This window comes from Brienomyrus brachyistius, chromosome 12 (assembly GCF_023856365.1).
Source record: "Brienomyrus brachyistius isolate T26 chromosome 12, BBRACH_0.4, whole genome shotgun sequence".
NCBI lineage: Eukaryota > Metazoa > Chordata > Actinopteri > Osteoglossiformes > Mormyridae > Brienomyrus > Brienomyrus brachyistius.
Window position 1 is genome coordinate 3967553 of NC_064544.1, and position 25239 is coordinate 3992791.

Genomic DNA, 25239 nt, shown 5'->3' on the forward strand with positions numbered 1-25239 from the left:
GGCTTTTAATAATAATAATAATAATAATAACAATAATAATATTACAGGTTTCCCGGAATACAAAGTGAATTCATGCTGCAGGAGCACGTGAGTGAGAAGATGTTGTTTCCCACCGAGATTTACTCGAACATTATTTTAATACATAGTATAGGAGTACCAGCCCTCGCATCCGTATGACTCAGTCTAGCAAATCTAAGCAACACAGAAGCACCCAGGGCTGCCCAGGAATACCACGGTAAGCCACATGTTCCTCCCAGACGTGTGGCACGTTCCTTCCAGCCGCCCCCATCGCTAAAGGGACGCGCAAAATAAATTCGCATGTAAATCAATTCACACTTTTTCTTCCCAATTACCGAGTGAATCTTTGGGCATGTTCACCGTTTTGCCGTTGAATGGTTTATGGCCACGCTGGGAAATGTTATGAATTCAGACCCTTTGTGTTTTTACAAATTGCACAGAGAGAGAAATAAGACAATTAATGGCAAAGGGAACTTTGTGACATTACAAATCCTGCTTTATCATGTTACAAAAGGCCCATTAAAGCATCCAGTAACCTGTATGATTTGTGCCTGTTGACAACCCCCCCCCCACCCCCATAATATCAGCCCTAATATATGTGGCACCTTCATGTGCAGGAGATGCTTTGCTCTCATAACATCTTCATCTTCAGATGGTTTCAGCCAGTCATCATCAGTCGCCACTACACATAAACAGTGATCCATGCATGTGAACTGAAACTGAAACTAATTGCTTGTTATTATTATTATGTCACTAGACTCACATCCACTTTTTTAAGGGGAGATATTAAGAGATTTTTGTCATAAGATTTTAAACCATAAATGATCGTTACACTATAATCCAGACATCAGTCACTATGGTACAACCCAGAAGTCTACCACTATACCACAACCCAGGAACCAGTCATTATACTACAACCCAGGTATCAATCACTATACTAGAACTCCGATGTTTACCAGTATACTATAACCCAGGCATCAGTTATTACACTACAACCCAGGCATCAGTCACCATACTACAACACAGACAGCAGTCACTATACTACAACCCAGACATCAGTCACTATACTAGAACTCGAATGTTTACCAGTATACTATAACCCAGGCATCAGTTATTACACTACAACCCAGGCATCAGTCACTATACTAGAACTCAAATGTTTACCAGTATACTATAACCCAGACATTACTTATTACACTACAACTCAGACATCAGTCACTATACTAGAACTCAGATGTTTACCAGTATACTGTAACCCAGGCATCAGCTATGACATTACAACCCAGGCATCAGTCACCATACTACAACACAGACTCCAGTCATTATACTACAACCCAGGCATCAGTCACCATACTAGAACTCAAATGTTTATCAGTATACTATAACCCAGGCATCAGTAATTACACTACAACCCAGGTATCAGTCACCATACTACAACGCAGGCATCAGTCACCATACTACAACGCAGGCATCAGTCACCATACTACAACCCAGGGATCAGTCACCATACTACAACCCAGGGATCAGTCACCATACTACAACCCAGGGATCAGTCACCATACTACAACCCAGGCATCAGTCACCATACTACAACCCAGACACTGATGTTGGAGTTATTTTGATGTTGGAGTGACCAATTTGTCAGTCCCCACAAGAGGAAGCTCAGCTTTATAAAAAATACGTGCAACCAAATATGTGCAACCGAAAAACTAAAAATGTTTGGTTACTTATGGTTAAGGGCAGGTCTCTATAGGGGTTAAGGTCATCATTGCTGGGATTAGGGATATTCCCATAGAAATGAATGGATGGTTCCCACAAAGATATGGATACAAACGTGTACGTGTCTGTGTGTTTCTGTACTCAGTCATGCTTCCTGCGATAGAGCAGCATACCATAGAGAGCCCCCACCCCCAGTTTGGTGTGTTTTATGGCCTAGGCTCCAGGCTCATCCTGCATGGGGAAAGGGGACACGGACAGTGGATGGATTCATAAAACACGTACCTCTGTTTTTACATAGCATGCATGAAAACAGGCAGACACTGGATCAGCCTCAATTTACCTAGTAACTAGCTGACATCTACTAACAGCAGAGGTTGAATGCAGGGAATTGTTGCCGAGTTGGGGTTGCTGGGTGCAGAGGACAGTCATCGCCCTTGGAAAAGAGCCTTGGAGCCTTGGTGTGTCTTTGTTTTTTGAAGGGCAGCAGAAACGCCAGTGAATAACTACTTCAGAAGCCTTCAGAAGCCCTCCTGCAGACAGGAGCTTCACCAGCATCAACCCAGTCAAATAAAATCCATTTGCATGTTCCTGATGGACCATCCCGCTCAGTCCTCTCTTCCTGCACCGGTAAGAGTCACAGCCATGCTGCAGCGCCGGGCAACGGTCCGGGCATTAAAAATCCATTTAGGGATGCCCCGCTTCATCATGGCGCTGCTGCCAACAGCATGTAGCGTCAATTAAGCCGGCAACTCCCACTAATTGCACCGTAATTAACACCACGCTTAACAAGATTAACCGCGCGGACCTCGTCCCTGTCGGCCCAGCGATGGGGAGACTTGTGGCCGGATACAGGCAGACATGGAAATGACCGCAAGCATCCTGGCTTTCTCAGAATTGTCTACAGGGGCATCTGTGAGGCTTCCTACCCATTCCTGTTAAGTATGACCTGTGTTACTGCAGCAACCATCGCCGACGGCAACGAACATTCTTCTTTAGAATTCTGAAATATCCTGAGCCTATGAGAAGGCATGGGGGCGTGGCCTCCAGCTGTCTGGGGGGGGGCAGAGTCAGGTGACTGAAGTAATTTGTTTTGATTAGTTCCAGTCTTCCCCCCAGTTCTCCAGGACGCCACAGCGGGGCTACAGAGTAAGGACTGGGGTCTGTGCCACCATGGCTGTTGACGAAGGACGCAGGACAGCGTGGTCTGTCTGTGGGGGGGAGGACTGACTGGAGGGGCCGCATTGGATGGGTGCCTCCTTCCACCGCCCTGACATCTGCTCCAGGCCCATTTACGGTGGGGGTCTCCCCGCACAATGGCTTTTTAATGCCCACCCCCAAGATGAACATGTTTGTTTTGGTTGAGCCGGCTCTACATGAGCTCTGCGCACCCCCGCCCGCGGCCCCTGGTTAATGGCCATCCAGCAGAGCCCCATCCAGGGTGAGGGGGGTGGCTCAGGAAGCAGGCGGGGGCACATGTCATCGAGGATGTCCCAGACACGTGGGCCCAGTGTTCCCACGCGAAGGTGGGCCAGGGATTTCAGAAATCTGGCTACAGGCGACCACATGGGGGCGCTCTAATGGCCAGCAGGGAGGGATGAGAGCTAGTGCAGGGAGAAGCAGTTGTGGCACGTCGGCCCCGGGACTCAAGATACGCCGTCCCAGTCGGAAGCTCCACCTAAATGAGCCCGACTCCAGCGTGATTAATGGATTCGCAGGCATAATTGAGCCGATGTCATATGTGCCCTTATGCAAACACGGTGGAGGGGGGGCTCATTTACTGTAAATATGCCTCGCTGACAGCCCGGGACTAATGATGGCTCCATGCCCCCCCATCTCGACAGAGGCCTAATAGATCTGCAGCACAACAAACACACGGTCCGCTCCCTGGCCAGGCCCAGCCCCAGAGCCTATTTACCACACTTAGCAATACATCTAAAAGGGGCAGAATCCCCGGTCATAAGGCCGCGTGTTTAGCACCCGCCACCCAAATGCCGTGTCCATCAATAACGCAAATCACCCATTCCGGCACTTTTCCATTATTAAAATAAGCGATGAAACATCGCGTCTGACCCCGTGTCCCGACTGGCCGACGGACATTCCGGAATCCCGCTGGATAATTCCAGACATCGGCCTTCGCTGCTCCAGTATTAATAAAAGCAGGTAAATAGCCTCAAGGTCGTTTTAATTATAAATGGGGACAAGTGGTCCTCAAGATGGAGAGATGGAGCGATACAGACAGAAAGATCAGGCAGTTTAAGTCATATGTGTGAGTGGATAAATGAACATGCCATGGTCTGGGGGGAAGGTAAAACTGATCATTTCATAAAATGCGCGTTTCATTTTTTACAGACTGAATCATTCTAGTCCCTGTTTGGGGGAGGGGGGGTTTTGTCTCGCCACCCCCGAAAAATCATTCATCATTTATCATCCTGTATTTCCTCACTTTGAAGGGGGTAATCAAGGTAGCTGAGATAGTTATGCTCCTTTTCGTCGTCTAGTAAAGGTAGAGGGTGCGGCTGGCTTATAGCTGACAGCTGAGTCATATCTCACACCACACTGCTGCTGTGGTTTGCCAGCACGCAGCAGCCCGTTCGGAGGCGAGAGGGTCCCTGCGGGTTTACGCCGTTCCCTTTTTCCGCCGTGCCAACCTCTCGCCGCGCGAACACGCCTACGGCCGGTCGCTCACACACGCACGTACGTGCTTCCATTTTCGGCTTCCGTAACCGCATCGGACTCCTCATCCTACCAGCGAAACCCAAACACGTGGAATCCGACAGTCCCTCCCGCAGGCTGCTCCCCCCCCCGACCCCCCCGCTTCCCAGGAAGAAGAAGCCCCTCCTACCTTCCTCCCGTTTGCGCTTGCTGGCCTCGGCGGCCGAGCTGATTCCCAGAATGCCGCTGATGGAGTAGGAGGAGCCAGCCGTGTCACTGGTCACTGCTGACACTTGAGTCACGGTTACCGTGGAAGCTGGGGGGGGGTGGGGGTGGTGGAGGGGCAGACAGGACACCGAGGTCATTTTAACAGGAGCATAAAGGACCCGTGTCACCACCCCTGACACAGCGCCCCCTGCCAGTCTCCCAGGGAGAGCTCACAGAAAGGTGTGTGATCCTAATCCAGTCTCCCCTCCCACGGCATAGAGAGGCGCCATCGAGCAGCTCAGGGGAGTCTAACGGCGGCATACTTACTGTCTAATGATGTGGAAAATGTAACGAGAGCAGGCACTCTTTCTTATTCTACCTAATTCATTATTTTAATTATCTGATTTTGGGAGAGAATTCTCCTTTAATGAGATAATGCAGCACGTACGCACACACACTCCCACATACGCACACACACTCCCACATACGCACACACACTCCCACATACGCACACACACTCCCACATACGCACACACACTCCCACATACGCACACGCACTCCCACATACGCACACGCATACACACGCACACACCCAAATACAAAGAGACACACACACTCCCAAATACGCACACACCCAAATACACAGACACAAACACACCGACACACACACACCCAAATACACACACACCCAAATACACAGACACAAACACACCAACACACACACACCCAAATACACAGACACACACACTCCCAAATACGCACACACCCAAATACACAGACACAAACACACCGACACACACACACCCAAATACACAGACACACACACTCCCAAATACGCACAAACCCAAATACACAGACACACACACTCCCAAATACGCACACACCCAAATACACAGACACACACACACCGACACACACACTCCCAAATACACAGACACACACACACCGACACACGCACTCCCAAATACACACACGCATACACACACACACACCCAAATACACCGACACACATGCACCGACACACACACTCCCAAATACACACACACCCAAATACACAGACACACACACACCGACACACACACTCCCAAATACACACACACCCAAATACACAGACACACACACACCGACACACGCACTCCCAAATACACACACGCATACACACACACACACCCAAATACACCGACACACATGCACTCCCAAATACACAGACTCCCAAATACACACACACCCAAATACACAGACACACACACACCGACACACACACTCCCAAATACACACACACCCAAATACACAGACACACATGCACCGACACACACACTCCCAAATACACACACACCCAAATACACAGACACACACACACCGACACACACACTCCCAAATACACACACACCCAAATACACAGACACACACACACACACCGACACACACACACCGACACACACACACTGACACACACACACACCGACACACACACATGCACGGTGCTGCCCCCATGGCAAAACTCCCCAGGAGGGATGACAGGGGGACGGCAAGGGGACGATGGGGGAACAAGAGGGGAACAGTGGGGGGACAACGGGAGGACAAGGGGGGACAGTAGGGGCACAGTGGAGGGTGGCGGAGGGGATGAGGAAGGACAGCGGGTGGATAGCAGGGGAACAGTGGGGGAACAATAGGACGATGCTGAGGGTACAGTGGGGGGACGGCAGGGGGATGGCGGAGGCCCCTACCGAGACTGTGAGAGGTGACGGAGCCCGGCTGGCCAGGGGGCTGCTGCACTTTGGTCCGGATGATTCTGTGGAGGAGAAGAGAGAAGAGTCTGTGTGAGCGTGTGTGTGTCTGTTTGTGTCTGAGTCTTTGTGTGCCCGTGTCTGTGTGAGCGTGTGTGTGTCTGTGTGTGCCTGTGTCTGTGTGAGCGTGGCCTGTGACAGGGGCCACGGGGCCGAGGCAGGCCGACATGGCAGTCAGGCCACACGCTTCCTGCATGACTGCCCATGCACAGCCGCGCTCTGCTCTCCCGGGGGGGGCGGTGTCATTGTACACATTGTGTCGAACCAGCGAGCTGCACCCTGTTCATAAATATGGAGCCGGGGGCCCCGGTAGGTTCCTCCCGGGCCCCTGATCCCGCTTCCCGAGCGCCGGCTGCCGGGTTTACATGTATTCGAGGCCCCAGCAAGATCCTCCAGAGCCACTGGTCTTGCTTCCCGAGCGCCAGCTGCTGGGTTTACATGTGTTCAAGGCCCCAGCAGGTTCCTCCTAGGCCCCTGATCCTGCTTCCCGAGCGCCGGTCACCAGGTTTTCATGTGTTCGAGGCCCCAACACGTTCCTTCGGGGCCCCTGAACCCGTTTCCTAAGCGCCGTCCTCCAGATTTACATGTGTTCCAGGGGGGCCCACTCAGTCTGGATGCTCAAGCTGCCCGGCCATGTAGAGCTATGATTTCACCCCGAGAATCACCACAGCACCCGCATCCTGAATCACCCCCTCAAATGAGCCATCCCGGCCCCCACAGCCCGGTCCCAACCCAATTTCTCGGCCGTCTCATGTTCCACCGTTAACCAGACATTATTAAGGTGCCTTTGCGTTTTAATTACGAGCTCATAATTCGATTCATTATTTAAAGCTGACAACAGGATGATTAATTAGCCAGTCCTAGGTCTAGCTAAAAAAATACAGGGAAAAAAGTACAGAGGGACGACCCAGAATTTCCTCTCTGCTAGTAAGTTACTTGGTTTGTAGTAGCTACAGTAGGTCAGCTAATAGCTCGGTCAAGGGCCAGTGACATAAGAAACAGTTTCACTGCCTAGGATTCTGCCTCTACTGGGTGAAAATAAACACGAAAATCTGTATCAGAAATCGCTTTTTTTAAGGACAACGTGCTCGTGTCATCAGGTTAGTGGTACTGAAGCTACGCAAGTTATCAAAAGGTTACTGGTTCAAAGTCCAGGGTTGGCCCCACACCGTAGATGACTGTCTGACCCAGATTCCTTAACAGTTCTTTGTTTTGGATAAAACCATCCACTAAATGAAAACACGTAAGTGTGCTCCGGCGCACGAGTGCTTAGCGGGCCCCACGGAGGTCGGGCCGGTACCTGTTGATGGAGCTGACGCTGGGTACGGTGTCATTGTCGCAGACCCGCTCAGCCAGCAGCCGGTCCCGGATCTCCCAGGCAAACATGGTGGGGTTCTGCCTCTTGTACTCGGCAATCTTGTCGACGACTTTGGGCGTAGCGACCTTTGGTTTGGACCCGCCGATGACGCCGGGCTTGATGCTGCCAGTCTCATAGTACCTGAGGGACAGGCGGAGGTGTTCCGGGGTCAAGGGAAGAACCGGCAAATGGGCCTCGGGTTTTATATCGACTTGGGGAAAATTCAGAAAGACTTAGAACGGTCATTCTTTCAGAAGCATGAGTAAAATCACTGCATCCCAACGCCTGTAGGGTTCCTGGCTTGAATTCCACCCGGCTCCCGTATGCCTGAAGTTTGCATAGAGCTTGCGTGCTCTTCCTGTGTTGTGTGGCTTTTCCCTGTGTGCTCCAAAACACGCAGTTAAGGGTTAGCATTAGCATTAGCGTATATGCTAATAGACTAAGTGAGTGAGCGGTTGTCCTGCGATAAACTGACATTCCACCCAGGGCGCACCCCCCGCCTCGTGAGGCATGCTTCCTGGGACAGGCTCCAGGCTCCCCGCTCAGCCTCCCCTGCATAAGCGGTTGGAAGACAGATTAATAAGATGAATTAATAATTTGGGCGCCATCCATCACTGTGTCGCTATGCCAGTCCGACCAGAAGTCAGATGGTCACCCATGAGTAGCTTCCTCAGGATTCGCCTGGCAGGGCCAGGCGGTGCCGGCGTGTGTGTGGGGTCTGTACCAGGGGAGGGGGGGGGGGAATGAGCATCTGCCAAATTACCCGTGGGGGGGGGGCTGCTTTTTATTCATTTAGCACGAGTCAGCTTTCAGGATGGAGAATGTGGCCACATGGCACCCTGCCCGCACATGGCATGGTACACGGCAGGGGAAGAGGGAGGAGGAGAGACGGACGGAGGGAAATAGAAAGGGGGAAGAGAGTGAGGCAGATAGAGAGAAAGAGGGATGGAGGGAGAGAAACAGAGAGAAAGGGGGAAGGAGAGAAACAGAGAGGCTGATAAGGAGATAGATAAAAAAAAAAAGATGGGAGAAAGAGAAGGAGGGAGTAGAGGAAAGAAAAGCAGGAGAGAGAGAGTTAGAGAGAGGTACCTCACACAGAGGCGTGCCATGACGGGCTACCAGGCGGCACGGGGCGGGGGGGGTGGGGGGTTACTATGCAGCACGTGCCATCTCTCACCGGGGCTGTCTGCTGTGGGATCTTCCCTGCCCCCCAGCCCACAGAACGCCCTGGCTGCTGGGGGCCCCAAGGGCCAGAATGGCTACGTTCTCATCGACTTTCACACGTTACTGGTCTGTGTCGGGCCGGATTTACACATTGCGGTAACAGCAAAGCCACAGTGTGCGTGGGTCTCCGCAAGCTCCGCCCCCCCTTCCTCCAACAAGTATCAGGTGACTCAGCACATTAATACACAATTAATACAATGTGCGTGTGATTGGTAGGTTCAAATCCCAGGATCAGCAGAGTGATGTAACCCTTGGGCCACTGAACACGTCCCTTAACTCCAACTGCTCCATGGATTGACTCGCCTTGCTTTCTCAAAAAAGCATGTTGCTTCAGCTAAAAGCATGTACATCTGACTCTTTAAAGTACAAACCCTTGCAGTATCTCAGATCCCCCCAGTGTGACTGTGATTCCTAATTAATCAGCCCCTAATTTCAGTCCCCGTGCAACTTAAGCCCCGACAGCATGGGCGGCCCTGCTGAGAAGGCTCTCCAGGTGCATGGCCTGCTGGGAGTCGAACCCTCAGCCAAGGTCAGATCACAGAATTGTTAAAAAGGGACTTTTCAACACAGCACTCTTTTCAGGGTGGGGGGGGAGCACTTAACACTGCTACACGTTAAAGCAAGTCAGAGAGCAGGGCCTGACGGCGGAGGAATGTCACATGATGGTGAATCGATCCCCAGTGCACCCTGGGTAAGCTGGGGTTTATCTGCCATCTATTTATTTGGCCTGATCCAAATGAATGGGACTTTTTTTTACTGATGGTGGAGCAGTGAGGAAATGAAATACTCCAGTGCTGCTTTGAGACACCCAGAGACATTAAGGGGACGCGTCGGGGAACAATGAGGAACACATTTCTCTACAGCGCCGAGAGCCCTGCCCGCTAATCCCGCACCCTTCAAGCCGCCCCTCTCTCCCTTTCTGCACGAAATACGGTACCAGTTTCATTTTGATGCAAATTCCAAATGTGATGAATCTTTTCCTTTTGTAAGCTTTCATTGTGAGACAGAACGGGAGGGGCAGGATTTGAGCCGTTCGCAGGGTTTGTCTCCGAAGAGGGAGAGAGAGAAAAGCAGAAACAGAGACAGTGGGAAAGAGAGAGAGAGAGAGAGAGAGAGAGGGCATGAAAGAAAAGGCAAGGGAGAGAAGATAAATATAATGTATTCATCCCAAATCCTCCTTTGCTTGTAATCAACGGCGCTCGCATTATTCCAGAGCGTGCAGAGTCACAGCTGCGGGCTCAGAGGGTCTTTTAAGTTTGGAATACTGAGAAACCGCACCCTCCACCAACGTGTCACCAGAAAAGGTTCACGGCCTAAGAATCTGGGACTGAGTGCGAAAAAAACACTGGGGTGCAAAGGGAGAAAGGAACCGTGCGAGCAAATCGCAGGTGTGAATCATGAAGTAACAGGTTTGGGTCAAAATGTAGGGCGGTGAAAGGGGGGGCAACTGCGTAGGGACACTGGGCGGGGCTACTGGTGGAGGCTGGGCTTGGCTGATAGGCGTGGTGATAGTGCGGGGCAACTGGATGAGGCCACTGAGTAGGGATAGTGGGCGGAGCTACTGGTGGAGGCTGGGCTTGGCTGATAGGCGTGGTGATAGTGCGGGGCAACTGGATGAGGCCACTGAGTATGGATAGTGGGCGGAGCTACTGGTGGGAGCTGGGCTTGGTTGGTAGGTATGGTCATTGTGTGGGGCTACTGGATGAGACCACTGAGTAGAGAGAGTGGGCGGAGCTACAGAGCGGGGCGCTCACCTGCCCAGGATCTTGCTGACGCAGCCGTGGCTGACCCGCAGTTGCCGGGAGATGTCGCAGGGCCGGACACCCTGATGCGCCAGCTCCACGATGCGCTGCCTCACCACGTCTGGCAGGGGGCGCCCATTCACAAAGACACCTCCCAGCTGGTTGACCCCGCCGTGTCCTACAGAAGGATCCAGTGATCCTGGAGTCAGTGATTTCTCATAAATGTAAAGCAAGGCACCTCATTGTTTGATAGCAGAATTTCTGACAGTAATCTCACTCCACCAACGACAAGCATAAGGTCACGTCCGATGTCTCTTATCTTGCCGGCAGTGATTATAAACGAAGTAGCTGCTTGCCAGCAATAAATATGCAGTTAATTCCTCGGCATTACAAACTCTAACCCATCTTGTGAAAAGTGAGAAACGCATTAGATTCTACTAACACCACATTCCATTAATACGATGTTGTTTCAAACCAGGAAAACCCGTCTTCAGTGACCTTGAGTGTCATGAAAGGTGCCACCAAGTAAAATCTATTATTATTATTATTATTATTATTATTATTATTATTGATTAGATAAGAGCCCGTAAGAGGCACAGACAACCAGTCCTGCAGGTCAACCATCCACAGAACAAAACATCACAGATTCAAAAACACCTGAAAGAATTTAAATATCAGTTACCATCGCAAAAAAATGCTCAACTTATTAATCGATTATTTGTGGTGAGTTTGGGTGAACGCACAGCTCTGTCACCGGATTTTCTTATGCGATTTCTTGCCACTGTGATCTGTGAAATGGGGAAGTTTCCGTAATTCACCCCAGTCCCCGGGACTCAGGGCTGCTCATTAGCACCCCCAGCGGCGGGCGAGCGCACCGCGCACACGAGGCGGCGATCGCAGCACCGGAAAGGGACAGAAGAGCCAGATTATATCAAAGCTTTGGGGAGTTAAACCCCCCCCCCCAACGGAAATCCCACTGGCCGCCGTCTTTGATGAAAAGCAAATAGCAACAACAAACAAAAACTGCGCCGTTCGAAGTCTGCCCGGTGGCCTGTAAAACTATATATATTCGACCATTCTTACGTTAATAAACATCTGAGACCAACTGCATTTATTTCCTACACTTAACGCCCTGAATACGGTTTATGAACACAACGAGAAATAACAGAGCGACGATGGCGCGTTATCCAGATACTTTACAGTATTAACATACTGATTGCTATTGTCGGGGAAATATTGCGCCAAAAAAACCGAGCGTGGGCACATAATCTTAGCTCCAAGGTTTAATGAGTTTCGTAAGCAAGCCGAAGGGGGATTTTTTAAAAATCCCCTTAGTTTCCCCTGGCTGACAATATTAAAATTAAAATCTGTCTTTACATGTATTATTTTTATTTTGGTTAAAAAAATGTTATTAAAAGCCTCTGGGTCTATTTTGCCAAATTTCTGGGAAATTAAAGAAGCAGAGGAAGATGGTTTGACTGATAAAAAGTGTTCAGACTCGGGGGTGTTTGTGGGGATGCTTGATAGTGGGCACTGGCTTCCCAGCACAAACCTGGGTACACTGGGCCCACTGGCATGTCAAGGTTTCCTGAGAAAGCTGAGTATAAGATAAGCAGAGCCTCTGGACTATGCCTACAAGATGAATACCAGCGCAGGCGCCCGGCTACCACATTGCTCCAGAGCCCCTTGATCTGGAACCAAGAAAATGTGATCAATAAGGGAGGGGCTGCATTTCTCAGTCAAAGATTTCCTGATCATGTGAGCCATCGCACCCCCACAGACAACGCTGACAGCCCCATCACGCTCAGAGAAAAACTCGACTCTATGGTGGCCCCCACGTGTACGAAGTCCTGAGTGTTCCAAAGTCACATGGCAGCCGTCCGGTGCGAGACTGGGACACAGGATCCCAATGCCAGAGATGCCTTGCACACACCCACGGATGGGGGGGGGGGGGGCAAGCTGGATACAGCCACATCGTGGCCCCTTCCGAAAATGGAGTTTTTGGCTACGGTACCATGGTGGCAATTAGGACTCAGGATTCCTGGTGGAAGGCTGCTCGTTTAGCCCTAAAGGAATGCAGAACCTACATGGATGAGCGAAGCTCAGCAATCCAGCGTGTTAAATATCCTGCTACACGATGTGCAGATGTGCATGTGAATGCATGATATACTGATTTTAAAAAAGCGTGATTTAAAAACTGATGACCCACCCCCTAAATGAACCCTGCATGGTCTTATAAAAGATGTCATAATTACTAACAAAATAGTAGGAGTTGATTTCAGATCAATTAATCAATTAAAATGAAAGGTACGCATCTCGAGAAAGTGGTGAAGTCCAGGGATGATTAAATGTACAACTAACTTCCCCCCAAAAAATTTGGGAACTCATGACATCAGAAATTCAGCCTGAAAATGGATTACATGACTGCAGAAGCCAAACCACTAAAAGTGAAACTCATATCCGGAATAATTCATTTCTCTAAAGACATTTAGAAAAACTTATTTTTAATTATTCAGCAAAAAATGTTAATTACTTTGGCCAGATGGCATTAAGGATCAGACCCAGTAGCATGAAAGTCTTTGAAACTTCAGAGGACCTCCTGCCCTTGGCTCTCGCTGAGGCCAGCTTGTTACCTGCCTGGAGAGACCTGGTCCAGCACCATCTTTGGCCCTGAAGCACACAAACGCACACGGACGCCCTCCTGCCCCGTGACACGAGCCAGCTGCCGGTAGCCGGCCGACCTCAGCCGCAATACCAAGCGTCCGCTATATGACTACATTCTGTCGGCGTTTGCGGTCGGCGTTTTCTCAGAATGCACAATAGTACTGAGAATAGTTATTACAAATGTAACTCATTTGCTAATCAAGGGTTTGTGTTTAGTGCCAAGCAGATGTCAATAAAAACGCCATCGTACTAAGCTCGAAAACCCCTCATGTTAACACGTGTTTTCAGTTACCTCATCAAGTTTCGCTTGAATACCGGTGATTTTTTTTTTCGGAAACCAGTTTAAAATCCAGTATTTGGGGATGTTTTATTGCTTCTGATTATTTTACCCCCGCGTACATATAACACATCTCTCCAATGTACGCCTCTGGGGGTCTGTACTATAAAAGGGTTGCGCCCCTTTTAAAGCGTCCAATCAATATTTAATGTTAGGATAAACATTCCGTTCAAACGGAATGAATACGGGAGATGTTGCTGGCCATCCGTATTACTTTATTACCTACCGTTAGAGAGATAGGGAGCGACAGCGACACCAGAGCCGGGGCGCGGGGAGGGGGCTGTGGTGTCAGAGACGTTTATGTTCTCCCATCCAGAAAATAAGGTCCGTTAAGCTAGTCTTTTTATTTCACAATCTCTCTTGTCAGGATCCGTTATTGCCGTTAACGGGTCACGGGTTTACTTCCCATTCATAATTGAAAAGAAATCGGGGTGTGTGACGAAGACGGGGCAGCTCAGAGGCAAACCGAAGCCCGCAAATCCTGGCTTCGAGGCCGACCATACCTTTAACTTAGAAATGTGATTAAGCATCGCTCAAGTAAAAAATAATAGCCCCGAGGCAGATTATGAAATTTCATATATGGGGATAGGAAAATGTATTCAGTAGCTTGAAGGGAAAATATCGTCACCAATTTGGATACAAGGCTTGAATTCAAGCGCTGTGACTGCAGAAATATATATAAAAAATAAAGCTTATCTTTTCAATGAAAAAATTATTGCATTCGGCATGATACGTTCAGGTCAAGTGACATATGTTGTTTTTAGTGTTTTGCGGAATGCAGTATATTGAGTAAATAAGAAAGTAAATAAATAAATATCCTGTATTCGACACCATATACGTAATCGCGGTAATACGGACAGACACACAGGCCTTTCTTAACCAAAAATGGTGATATAACATTAATTATTATGTAATCTAGACTGCAAGTCATAAATGCGAAAACATTTAAGCTGATTATACATTATCAGCAAAAAAATATCACTATTAATTAGACTAAATCGCTTGATCGTTTCTACCGCGTAATAGGCTTACAATATTTCACTTATTTTAGTAATCCCACGATTCCAATAACAATCATAATAATAACGCAATTAAAGTCAGGAAACGATATTAATGCTCGCCGCGTTTATCACTGTCTCGATCAAACATCATTCAAAACGGTTCACTTTTCCTTCACGGTGAGGAGGTCTTGTATTGGTAACTACAGTGCTAAAGAAAATGGGCTGCCGTTTTTCTGTTGTACATCTCTTTCGATTATGTACATCTAATACTATATATAACACTAAATAAATGATTAAATATATTCCACGTTTTGTGGCTTCATAGCACGTCGACGTACAAATGAATGATATAGTTTATTCATATATTGTGATTATGCAAAAGACAAATACTCATCCTTAAATATTTTTTCTGCTCATCAAATAAACGAAAACAATCATTTTAAGAGTGACATGCACAAGCCGGTGGTACAACTTTAAGACTGTTTACTTCAGTCGCTGCTGCGCTCGACTGTCTATTAACGGCGGTGAAACTTAGAGTCTCAGACTTCAAATATCGTGACAGAGGCTACGACAGGAAACAATACGATCAGCGGCAGCTTTGTAACGTCTCCTGTTTAAAGTCCAGCTGCGGCTTTGCCGCGAGGTTTAAAATCAAACCATTTTGCGTCACCGTGCAAATTCCAAATTACATCTAAAACACAAGCCTCATGGTCATAGTCTTAAATCACATCCAGATCATACGAATCTGGATGTATTGCTTTTCAGTCATATTTTTGTCGGGATGTTAAGAAAAACTCCTAAATTCGTTTGATATCGTCGACAAAGTTTATCTGTTCTCTGTATTTAAATTGACATGGGTAGTTCACCTGACAACAGGTTACCGGTTAATTCCATAACGAGACGTCATAACCTATATTACGGAAATGTTAATACCGGGGATTTACTAGGTGTATTTTGAATATCTGAACAGCGCTCTTACTATTTCTCAAACAGTGAGAACGGCATCACTTTCATCTATAACATATTAACGACGTCTGGCATCATCCGATGAAGAAACCCACCGACTTTATTCGGTGTTCCTGTGTGTATTTTGCTGTTGGGCCTTTGGAAGGAGAGGAAGAGAGCGACGCAAAATCTGAAATTATTTAAGGATCAGAAAATCTCTAGGCACTGTTCCAATAACTGTACATTGTTTCTAGTGCAAAACGTCATTGTTATTTTTTGTAACTTTTCTGTGAAAATTTTCTGTGTGGTCAAAAAAAATCGTAGCCCATGCAATCTCTACCACAGTTCTTTAACCACAAAGTTTTTCGTCATTGGGTTTTTAGCATGCTACCCAACAAGAAAAGTAACTTATTCTAGTGTTTAAATAATTTTCACCCCAAATGTATCGATGGCCAGTCTGTTAAAGTGCCCGGGATTTTCCTGTTGTTTTTTTACGGATGTTCGTATTATGTTACGATTGCAATCCGCTTCTTCAAAATGACAAAAAAAATGCTGCACTTTGAAAGAAATGTGATTAGCTGTAACTTTTGGGATCTGTACATCTAATCCACCGTTTAACTCGCCGTGGTAAGAGGATGTCATTTCTCATAACCGCGTGTGAAAGGACCAATCGTCCCGAAGTCGCTGGAGCACAGCGAGGCTCAGAGAAGCATTTCACACGTAAATAGAGTTAAACGGCAGAGGCCGTAGTCACCACGTGCCCCGCATAGCATCATCAAACAGCTTTAACGCCTCTTGCAATTTAAAAAAGCTAAAGCATCAGTGATATTAATATAAAATTTAAAGGCCTGCTACTATCACTACTGCCACTACTACTACTACTACTACTACTACTAATAATAATAATAATAATAATAACAATAATAATAATAAAAAAATAATTAATAAAGCAGGCACGCGTTCGAAAATTATAAATTATAGATATACATATGTGAAGATTTCTAGTCACTGCAGTTTATTTAGCAGTTTATTTCAAATTAAACCGCTGTTGGTGCGCGTCTTAATGCGAGATGGTGCGTATATGCGGATACTCCGTCAACGCCTGGGATGTCACCGGGGTCCGACTGACGGCCTGTCCGAAGGCGTTCGCTGAAATTCAGCATGGACGTTATGTGCTGCTTTACAGGTCAAGTTGGCTGTTGCATTATTGCGCGTGGTGGATTGGAGCTGTTAAATCATACCATACCATCCACTGCTGCCCCCACCCCCCCCCCCCCAACCCCACCCCCAGCCGCCCCCCTCCCCCAAGCTTTCGGACATCAGCCACATTGTTACCGAAGGAAATAAGCATGGCGGTAAACACAGACACAGTCCACTGAACTCAGCAAAACCGTTCTCAGCACTAACAATGTAAGACGTCCCCCCCCCAGCAGTAACGTTACACCAAAGGTCGCAGCTTCTGCAACAAGCGTCCTCTTCCTTAATGATACGAATTGAACAATTCCTTGCACAGCATTTTTTGACTTCTTCAGCTATAATGTAGTGATTCTTTAGTAATTGTTCTAATTTGTTGAAATGTGTACGGACATTTCTGAAATGCAGTTGCAAATTACAAATGATAATAGCCATTATTATTCTTAATAATAACAATAATAATTTTATAACAGGAAGAATAATTATAATAATTGCTTCATAAAGAGGTAGCAGCGCACTTACTATGCATCGCAGCGAACGGGTCGTGTTTGCAATGTATTTCCATGGAAAAGGTCTTATAGCCAGAGCAGCTGGCTGGTCGGTGTGACACAAACTCCCTCGGCCGGAAAACGTGCAGTGACGCCTCGGCAGAGAAACAAGGGCAAGTGAATCCGCACAAAAATATACTCAACTGTGTGGAAAGCCAGTGCTCGCCGGCGCGTGTCCTTTACACTCCCGGCGAAGTAAGACTGGTAATTAAGTGAAAATCCTTGAAAGTCTTTTTAAAAAAAAAAAAAATATATATATATACATATATAACAATATATTTGTGTGTGTATATATCGTAAAAGTAAAGATTCTGGTAGTCAAAAACGCCCAATAATAATTTCTTAAGATTAGCAGGATAAAAGTTGTCACGTTCTAAAAATAAAGATGAAACTGGAATGAACGTAGATAATTTTGTTGACTTATTGTAAAATTGCAGATTCCTCGGAAGGCAGGGGTGCTCTCCTTCACCGTAGTTCGCTGTATGATGTGGTACTCTGTATAACAGCCTGGTTATTTGTTTATTTTATTATATATTTTTAAGAAAGCCTTTGGGGGGAAAAATACGTCTCCTATATTGATTGTTGTTCATTTTGTAGAAATGTCCGTAATTCAGCTTCTCTATTATTATTCAAAGCTATAATATATGAATAATTTATTTTTTCTTTCTTTGCAGCCTCTGTCTCATCTGTGGAAAGTGACCTGCAAACTATGACCGTGAATCTTAAAAAAATAGGACCGCGACGTCCGAGTTGCGATCTTTTTCTCACGCGACCATCGCTTTCACGTCAGGTTGTGATGAAGCCACAAGAGTCGTTAACAATCCACTTCGTCAACGCAGAGAAGTCTTACTTCAGATACTTCAGTGTTATCGTCGATGACGGCATGGATTCCAAAGTACAGCAAGAAAAGTATTTATATATTGACTTGTGGAAGTACATTGAAAGCTTGGAAACTAATAAAAATACATTAATGCAAAACATCCACAAAAATCAAACAGATGGGCCTATCAATCCAAATATGACCGTCAAGTGTTTTGAGAAGAACTTTGGAAGAACTGGTTTCCGTCTGATGAAGTTGTGCTCGGTTGCGGTTTTATAATGCGAATGTAATCCAAGGTAAACCGGCTTCACTGTCTTTACTACGGGAATTTCTTCATGCACCTTGGAGAGCCTGTAAAAAAATGCCGTCTTTATTGTTCTTCGTGTAAATATTTCTGCTGTTCCCGCGATGAGGCACAAGCGCGCCGAAGTCACCGTGTGGCTGCGCCTCCGGGCAAATCCACAGCCATAGTGCGCGCTGCGCGTTTCAGGACCCGCATCCGTGTGGACAGCGCCGCAGGCTCGGCCCCGAAACCCACCATTCTGCTTCGGATACTCTGTCACTCACACTCGCTTCGCCAACCACAGACAGCGCTCTGCAATGTTAACCAATCGCAGAGATGGAGCAATTTTGTAGGCGGGGTTGACAGTCATTGGCGGTAGGAAGTAAAGAGGGCGAGGCTAGAAATTGTTCTTAAGCGAATGAAAGCACTCGGAGAGTACCGGTGCTGGAGTGAATTGTCTTATTTTTAATTTTGGGCAAAAAATCTGATACGCCCTGTCTGTCCGTTTATGTTTAATATATTACGTATACATATTCAGTTGTTCTTTAGTGTATTCGTGTTTTTTTTAATTAACCGTAAGTAAAAAAAAGTCGCAGAAAAATGAAATAACGGTGAATCCTGCTGAATTTTGAACTGTTTCACCATTTTGTTAAAATTCCTCAACGGAATGTTAAAATAACAAACCAATGTATGTCCGTATAAGGCTACATTTGACGGAAGATTTTTGAACAAAGTTATTATATTGTAATAGATTTAAATAGTGGTGAAAGTTTAAAATAATCACATGCACTTATCAAAACCTTCCGTTTTCGGCCTACCATACCGCATATGATATATTTTATGTAACGATTTAAGTTTTATCGAATTACCATCATCAATGGCTGTACAAAAGTATTTAGCTGAAATTATTATGCCTGTTATCTATTGTTAAAGGTCGTTTTGCTCAATTTGATACTAAATTTTGTTTATAGCGCGTTAAATCAAGCTTTTCGTATTTGTTGTGTGCATTTTCTGTTGCTGGGCGACTCAGATATAAATGGTTTGTTTCTTCGTTATTAACCAAATGCTATTTTGTCGATTTCACCAAACACGCCGTGCTTTTTCGTGAAACTAAAATCGATGCCACATAACGGGACTGTGGGCACAAATCTACTAAAAACCAAAAACATGTATAAAATATACAGGGTTTATACAAATTACTACAAAGTATGCAGCTTATAAATTTAGTGTAAATTATTTTAGACCAACCTTCATTGTTTTTTCAATTCTTAGTATTTCATGTAATTTTAAAATCCACTCCCCCCATTTGCGCTTGCTTTCGTTCTGGTTAATGATTCGTAGTGTATAGCGTTTTGTGTGAATGTGTTTGAAGAATAGGGAGCGTAGCATTTAACTAAGCTACTGAGGCTATGTTAAAATACTTATAAATCGAGCTGTAAAGTATTTCACTTTCATTTGCACCAAAAATATTGTAGAAATAGAACAATCTTCCATTCACATTTTTTTTGCTTCTTGTCGAAATGTTTGCGCATAACGGTAACATTATGTATGACGGTAACGACAAATATTTTCACAGCGACGACTATCTAAATTTCTTTATGTATTTACTGAAATGTACACACGAGGCTCAATTTTGACCACGAGGGGGCGTAGGTGGTCAGATTCGACCAAGTCAGACACACATCGACAAACATCGATGAGCTTTTAATGGGGGAAAAGGTATTTAAATTGGGAGAAATTTCATGATTGGCAAAGGGGGGAAAGAAAATAATTTAAAACCCCCTAAAGGAATTAACATTTACGTATTGTTTGCCGGGTGTTCCATGTTTCTCTTTAACGTTTCTTATATAATTAGCCGCTAAAAATGATACCAGCACATATTTTAACAAGCCCCCCAAGAGAACACGCGGCAGAAACTGGAAGGACGTCTGAAGGTCTAGCCGGTGTGAACAGTTACATGCAACGATTTACAACGGAGGAAGCATCCGAAATATCTTTGTTTTTAACGGAAGGCGGATTGAGGCCCCGTCGCACAATCACGCATTAATATGATTAATCTGCCATGATACGGGATTCTCAGTGCTCACAAAAAAAGACTGCAGTTAAAAATTCGTAAAAATTATCCATAAATAAGAACAAGAACGTTTTGGCCATCAGGTTACACAAACAAAATAATTGGGCTGTTTAAAATATTTTGAGAATAACTCCCTAGATTTTTGGTATGTAAAAGCAAATAATACCAAAAAGCACTAATACTGAATCGTAATTAAAGGCTCCATGTATAATACAGAGTTATATTATTATATTATATTGCAACTGTAATGTTAAGTATTTTACATGCTTATTGAGACAATTTAGGCAAAATATATCAAAAAATCAAATCTGATCAAATTTGGAGACAGTGAAAACATTTCCGTATATAATCCTGCGCGTTCCAGTTCTCATTTAACGACACAAACTTACCGGTTTCTTTATTCCCCAATTATTCACCGCACAGGAAACAAATCGAAATAAATCGTCATTTATAGGCAATGAAATGTACAACCAAGAGAGCAAATATGAAAGAAGAAATGAATAGGGTCGTATGTTAGTCTCGGGCGTTTGGTCTCGCGGCTTATTTGTAACTTAACCAGGAGGCCCGAATGGAGCACCATCGGATCTATGCGATCGATAGACCCTCCTCTCATCTCGTATTTATCGTCTCCTTTGTTGCGTTTGGAAATATTACATTTTTGGACAATAATAGCGCCGCCGTTCCTTTGCAATACCGAATCTGGGTTCATCCAAGCCGGGAAAGACAATAAGAAACTAATAGCGCATATAAACACTTCGGCAAGATTTTTATTACACGCCCACTGGCTGTAAACATAATGAGAACATCATATCGCTTAAGTTCGAATTAATTCTTAAATGATAAATAAATAAATAATTAAATAAAATACTAACTATAGTCATATTCAGAATTTGTTTTTTTTTCACTGTTTGATCCTGACTTGCAGCTCTAATTAAAATACACAGACCACGTAACTCTTCCGTGATTCCAAATAACCTTCAATATTTTTATGCAATGACATTAGCAAATTTAATTAAAATGAAAAAAAACGGAAAATATTTTCTATTCCAGGCCTCCCCAGACAAAGGCGGGCTTTTATTTACAGATAGAGAGAGATTTTCTTGTTTTTTTTTGTTGTTAAACCCAGTCAAGTTTGCTTCTGATTTTTTTTATTCATTTTTGGTGCTGATTTCACTTGCCCACCAAATTACGACAGAATAGCGCTTCCACTGGAGAGTGCGGGAAGCGGCCCGCGCGCCTGTCCAAGCGGAGATGGAAAGCAAACAATCCCCTGCGTTATTTCACGGGTCACGGAAGGCAGGGGTGGGCCTCTTGAGGAGACTGTGTAGGGAATATGTACACTGTGACCGGGCTAGCATCCACTCGGCCTGATCATGCATGTGTACTCTGGTCATCGCGGCTCGACAACGGTAAACCTGAAGACCAGTACGACAAGAAAAATGCTTAAATTTCCCAACAAACAGCTATGAAACAACTGCTCTCACGTGGACTACTAGAGAGTGGATTATCGATAATATAACCAGTAGCCTTAATAACCAGTAGTCCTACTACTGCCTATTATTCCAAGAAAATATTTCGCAAAATTGCCATCAGTTTAGCCGTTTATTTATGAGCAACGGGAAAACTGCTGTACTTCCATGCTTTCAGAAAATAGTCCTGATTAAACTGATCCTTCCAAATCACGTTTCACGGTGAGATAAACCCCCAAGCATTATGGGTAATGTGTTGTATAATATTTCATGTGTTCCCATATGTTTGTATTTTTTGCTGAGTGATTTAAACAAAAAAAAATCAGCAAGATTCTATGCAGTATTATGTCTCCTATGAATCTTCTTTTTTTTGTGACAGTGACAGTAAAACATTGAGGAAAATGCGACAGAAAACATAACAATTATGTTGTAAATAACGTGACGCTAAAATATATATTTTTTCTTTTTTCACAATAACAACTTTCGAAGGTGAGGTTTGAAACAATCGCTCATTTCAGAATAATGAAATTATATTAAATTCATTTAAAAGTCCGATTAGATCAAGAAATTGACTTCAGTTTACCACTGACGCGTGACATTTTATCTACTTTGTATCTTTTGCAAGCTTCGCATTAGGAGAAGTCAGCTATGCATTTTCCGTCTCCGTACTAACTGCTAAGCTCAGTGGTGGGTATTTATGTACTTTAATTAAAAACGCCGCTACTCTTTCGTTGCACGGGGTCCCACTCGACTGGAAAACAGAAGCACGAACCTGTTGCATCACGCATGTCCTTGAATTTCATATTTTACAAATTTACCGCATTGCTTAATGTTAACGGACACGCGTATAAACATGCGCGTGGTTTCAAAAGGCCATTAATTACTGAAAAAAAATGCGTGATAGGTGTTCAAAGTGCGAGAGATAATTTGCCCATTTGTAACTTTTCTATATGTAACGTATTGTGTTTTCTTAAAATATTAGCTATTTTTTTGTCTACGATGCTAGATATCACGAAATGAGAAGTCAATCAACAGTATGGCCGCTCCGGTGGGCGTGTTCAATCACACCGGTATATGTATCTGAAGCCAGACAGGTTAACGTGTCCTGTTCGCTCATTTTAGTATAAAACACCCACAAGTCGTCCTGTTCTACCAAAAATCGTATTTCGAGCAAACAGCGAATAGTGCAAACTTAAGATGCTGTTAACAAAATGACCTTGAAAGGGTTAAACTCACATGTCCTGTCCAAACAAATGAAACACGATTATTAAATATGCTTTATATGTGTTAGTCCTTAACAAATAGAAATGATTTTATGTGTCAAAATGTACAGCATCGGTTATTCTCAACTTCACAATAGTTCATGCTATATGCAAAAAAAAAAATAATAATAATAAACTGTATTCTCATAAAGCACATCCGCATTTTCCTGGTAACTAAAATTCGGGTACCGAGTCACCAGGAAAATGCTTCGACGAATCAAAACTGCGCACATATTAAAGAGACACGACCCAAATACAGCGCAGATCAGCTAAAAGCAGCCATCTTAATCTCATCGATCTGTAAGTCTATATCATATCACACTTAAAAGTCGCCTATAATTCGCAGAATGGAAAGTATTCAAATGACACAGGAACCTCTGTGTAGGCCTAGACGCAGGCATGCTGCCCGTACTGCATGGGGCCCGATGGGCTGCGTATGAGAGTCTGGTTGGCCATCGCGACGTTATACCCCCTGAACCTCTCCGCCTTCTGAGTCTCCCTGACATCAAATTATAAACACCAATACATTAAGTTCAGATACACAAAATTAATAACTAATGCAGATTTAAAACTACACTGTGCTCCACACGGTTTAAAAGAACACAAACACGTGGTATGCCTATAATATTTGGGGGAAAAGTAAATAATACCAAAACCAAATACACGACGATGTATAATACCGAACTATAGACATAAACTTATTTAACATATCTACAAGGCGAATGACCCTCCTTCACCTGACAGCATCCCCTGTGTCTCTCATATCCGTCTTGTCTTTTCATATATATAATACACATATATAAGGTGCTGTTGCATTCACCTTATTGGCGCGCAGATTTCCGAAGAGGGTGCGGCCCCGCCAAACTGTTGCTCGCTTGGTTAAAACATCTGCCGTATTTCTGGTTATCCGACGGTTAAATGGAAGTAAAATGTGCACATCGGGTTCCTACCTGACCTCCCGGTCCTATGCGATTGATGTTTTTGGTCAAAATTCATGCTGGTGAGCGAGAGTAGAAGAGATGGGAAATTTTGTTAAAAAAAAAAAGACAATAAACTTTTCCCCTCTTTTCTATTGAATCAGTGGCCTTTGGCGAGTTGCAGGTTGAAATTATTCGGCTCTTCCGCTCCCTGTCGCGCTGTCGCGGTTGATCGCTGGGCTGAAACTAAACGTTTTAGGTGGAAAAAGGACTGAGAAGGAACCGTGAAATCATTAAAAGACTAAAGAACTGCTCGCAATGTGCACTCATGTCCTCTTCCTCCACAACATCGCATGCCTCCTCTAGGCACGGCCTTGGTCCCCACGGTCTGACATCTGCTGCAAAGTTCCTCTTTACTAAACTTTTTCTCCTTCCCTTAAGATGTCTTCCTCCACGGCACATTGCCGAAGAAGAGAAAGTAGACGCAGGTGTCACCATAGATGCTGTTTACCAGTTTTTTTTAACTGTTAATCGTGAGTTTCTGTGGTCGACTTTTAAATACACATCCGATCAGATGTGTTGGATGTTTTTGCTCTTAAATACTTTGAGGTTCTCAATTTGAACTTGACAAGCTCTGATAACTAGTTAACTAGTGTTATTTTTGTAATCGGAAAGGAATATAATATGTTTCAGTAAAACAGTATACATGACACGTAATACATTACTTCTTCCAAAGGCCTTATACTACACAACTTTAAAAGATTTATGACAGGGTCACGCAACTCCTAGTGTCAGCCATTTTTTTCTGTAAAATTGGCTGCGTCTGAAAGTTGAAAACTGTTACATTGATTATGGTCGAATGTTCATAAACCTATAACTAATAATGTTCATAACAGGAAATGAATGAGTGCGGAGTTCATAGCGCTGCGGTGCCTAAGCAGTTGAGAACAATGGAGCGACACAATTGATTGTTGTGGATTGATTGTTAGGTGTCACTCCGCCCGACCTGACCCTCGGAT

At 45.0% G+C, this 25239-nt stretch overlaps 1 protein-coding gene across 3 annotated transcripts in view; it reads right to left on the minus strand.

Annotated features, from left to right (window-relative positions):
* The window catches only part of LOC125705069 (paired box protein Pax-5-like), a 62325-nt gene extending 37683 nt beyond the window's left edge, over nucleotides 1-24642 (minus strand). For 2 of the 3 annotated variants that reach the window (XM_048971404.1, XM_048971403.1), the window contains exons 1-5: nucleotides 24254-24642; nucleotides 10719-10884; nucleotides 7684-7881; nucleotides 6324-6388; nucleotides 4580-4705 (exon numbers count right to left, since the gene is read on the minus strand). In XM_048971404.1, coding sequence (XP_048827361.1) covers nucleotides 4580-4705; nucleotides 6324-6388; nucleotides 7684-7881; nucleotides 10719-10884; nucleotides 24254-24299 — 601 coding nt within the window. In that variant the 5' untranslated portion in view covers nucleotides 24300-24642. The other variant, XM_048971405.1, reaches the window with a different exon arrangement.
* Between the last annotated feature and the right edge of the window lie 597 nt (nucleotides 24643-25239).